Below are 3,645 nucleotides of genomic sequence, written 5' to 3'. Positions count from 1 at the left end.
GGTTGGTTTACTATTAGGATATGTTTTTAGGTATTATAGTGATTTATCATAATATAGTATACATGGCATATAGTTGTTGTTGTTGTTATTATTATTAATATTATTATTATTATTATGTATTGAATTACTATGGTATTATTACTACCATTATATTATTAATGTGTTATTATTGTTAAGCTAGGATTGTATTATTATTAAGACAGTGTTATTATGATTATGCGTTATGAGCGCGTGTTATATATTTATTGTAATATTATTATTTATGTAGTAGTGTTGTGATATTATTATGTATTGTTATCATAATATCGGGCTGTATCATTAATGTAATATAATTAGCATAGGATTGTCATTATAGTAATATGTTACCATTATCATTACTGCCTATTATTTCCAATATTAAATATTCTTAGTATTTTTTATTCTTGGGTATATTCATATTTTGTATTATGTATTATGATATTTATTTTTATTATTTTATAGTATTATTTATTTTCGTGTGTATATCATCCCTATGATTTTATTGCGGGGGTATGAGCCTTCGGGCATCACGTACCTTAAGCTCTGAGGGAATATATATGTATATATTACATTAATTTATTTTTCATGTGTATTTATAAATTCATAAAAGGAGTAATTTAAAGACTTTTTAAATTAACTTAGGGATAATTCTAAATCAATTAGGCACCGTTCATAAGAACGGGCGCGTAGGGGGTGCTCGTACCTTCCCCCCGCGTAACCGAACTCCCGAGCCTAACTCTGGTAACATAGACCCGTTCTACCCCTAACGGGGTAGTAATCATGTGTTCTAACAGCACTAAAGGTTAGTGACGACTCCAACATTCCCATTTTTCCTGAAAATATTAAAATTAATTTTTATTTCGCCGCCCAGGGCACACGCGCTCCCGGGACGTTGCGACACCTTTAACCACTCATTAAGAGTCATTATAAGCATCCCCTCAAGCAACAAGCTACACTCATTATCAAGTCGGGGGCAGCTGTGGGAGTAGTAGAATAATGGTGCGCAAGCAGCAGAGAAGCAGTAGTGGTACCACAAGATGGGCTCCCACGCCTGACCAGATTAGGATGCTCAAGGAACTCTACTACAACAACGGAGTTAGGTCCCCAACCATTGATCAGATCCGGTGGATCATAGCCAGGCTGAGGCAGTGCGGTAAGATCGAAGGCACAAATGTGTTATATTGGTTTCAGAACCGCAAGGCTCGTGAGAGGCAGAAGAAGAGACTCACCACTACTACTGATCACATCCCCATGCAAAGATCATCATCTGCTCTTACTGTTGGAAACAACAGTACTATTGCCTTTCACGACAAGTACCCTAACATGATCAATCCTTCCAACCCTGCTGCATGTAAGTCTTACATATATATATATGCACGGATGCCATTTATAGACACCCTATTTTTGCCCTAGCCAAATAGAACAAGGGGTCATTTCTCATTGTATTATTATTATTGTTATTACCTTTTTTTTATTATTATTATTTTATTATCACTATTATTTCATTATTATTATTATTATTATTATTATTATTATTATTATTACTATGATTTTTATTCTTGTTATTTATATTATTATTATTATTATTTTTATTTTCACTATTATTATTATTATTAATTATTTTCCTATATTGATATAAGTAATTTATTATTATTACTATTATTTTATTATTATTATTATTATTATTATTATTTATTTTCCTATATTATTATAAGTAATTTATTGTTATCACTATTATTTATTTATTTATTATTATTATTATTATCATTATTATTTTTACCACTATATTTTTACCACTATTATTATTATTATTATTATTATTATTATTATTTATTTTTTTTATCATTATTATTATTATTATTATTATTAGTATTTTTATTATCTTTATTATTATTATTATTATTATTATTATTATTTTGTTATCATTATTATTTATTATTATTATTATTATTATTATTATTATTATTATTATTATTATTATTATTATTTTCATTAGGGTTTTGGGGGATGGAAGCCTATTTATAGGCTGCATTCTCAACAGCCAAAAGGGAGGCGGGGGGTGGAAGAAAAAGAAAAACAAACCAAAAAAAACAATTCTCTCGCCTCTCTCGTTCTCTCCCTCAACAGCCCTCGCACCCTCTCCTCCAACTGCTCCTCACCCTTCTTCCCGAAATTCTCAGCCGCCTCACGGCCACCCTGCAGCTCTTCTCGCCTCACAGCCACCCAGCAGCCCTCTGGCAACCACCCAGCCCAACTTCACCCTCTCCCTACCCACACAACCCTCACGGCCACCCAGCTGCTCTTTGGCAACCACCCAGCCCAGCTCCACCCTCTCCCTTCACAATTCTCCTCCATGAACCAGCAACAGAACCGAGACCTCCCTCTCCACAACTCCTCAAGCAACACAACTGCCACCACTGTCTGGCTGCCAAACCACTCGTGAGCCCCAACAGTCGTCTTCAAGTTGCAGCAGACACCAGCTATTCTCTAGCACAGACTCGAAGACCTCCTACCAGCTCCCCAACACACAGCCACGATAGCCTCTCTGTTGATAAGCCTAGCCTCCATCTTCTTTTCTTCCTCCTCCGGAAAACCAGCCCAGCCAGCTTCTATTCTCCCCTCCTAATCTGCTTCTCGGCCACCACCTCCAATTCCAGCCGAGGCCCTCTACTGCAACGCCGGGTATCCCAACCTCTGCTCCGGCCACCTTGGGTTCCGGCAACAAGACCTCGACCACCGTTTGCCTCCTCCAATCTCGACAACACAACCATGACAACCCGCCGACACGAGCAGCACCGGCGGCCATCATCTGTCACACCATCTCTGGCCAACTCCAAAACCACAGCAACCATTGTACACTGCTGCCAGGCCACAGATCCGAGACCACCCCAACACGAGTTGCACCAGTTCGGCCGACCTCTGTAAGCCCCTCTGCAAACACACGCACACTGTGCACACATAGACAACACACACTCACACATATACACAATTATTTTATTGATTAGTGTTAATATATATATATATATATATATATATGCATGTATGTACATATATATTTATATTGACTATATTATTATTGTTATCTATATTTTATTAGTAATATTGCTATATTGTTATATATATGATTTATGCGTTTATTTAGCATTTTTAATTAAGGTTGTTATATTATTTAATGTTTATTGTGGTATATTATCTTGAGGTTTTTTTTTTTATTATTATTATTTATTTTAGTATATATTTTGTATTTAGGGTTTAGATTATTACATGTTTTGTTTAGGATTTTAATGATACATTTAGGGTTTTGTTCATCATGTGTTTTATTTAGGGTGTGATTGGTCTCTTATATTGTTATGATATATTAATGGTAAGGTTTTAAATTATTTCCATAATTATTATTGTATATTTTATCTATTAATTCTAGGGTTTAAATTGTTTCCCATGATTTTACTTGTGTAATAGTTTCCATTATTGTATATATTGCATGTGTATTATAGGGTTTAATTTGTTTCCACATTGTTATTGTATATTAATGGTAAGGTTTCAATTATTTCGATAATGATTATTGTATATATCGTGTATTTATTTTAGGGTTCGAATTGTTTCCATATTATTATTATTATTATTATT

General features: G+C 34.1%; 1 protein-coding gene across 1 annotated transcript; it reads left to right on the top strand.

The window, feature by feature from the left end:
- The first annotated feature begins 1,014 nt into the window (after positions 1-1,014).
- LOC131147220 (protein WUSCHEL-like) lies at positions 1,015-2,461 on the top strand. Its single transcript, XM_058096982.1, has 2 exons — positions 1,015-1,369; positions 2,199-2,461. The coding sequence occupies exons 1-2, from the start codon at positions 1,015-1,017 to the stop codon at positions 2,459-2,461; spliced, it is 618 nt and encodes a 205-aa protein (XP_057952965.1).
- Positions 2,462-3,645: the final 1,184 nt, after the last annotated feature.

Source organism: Malania oleifera, unplaced genomic scaffold (genome assembly GCF_029873635.1).
Source record: "Malania oleifera isolate guangnan ecotype guangnan unplaced genomic scaffold, ASM2987363v1 ctg583, whole genome shotgun sequence".
NCBI lineage: Eukaryota > Viridiplantae > Streptophyta > Magnoliopsida > Santalales > Ximeniaceae > Malania > Malania oleifera.
The sequence above is the reverse complement of the archived record's forward strand: the minus strand, read 5'-3'. Positions and strand labels throughout refer to the sequence as shown.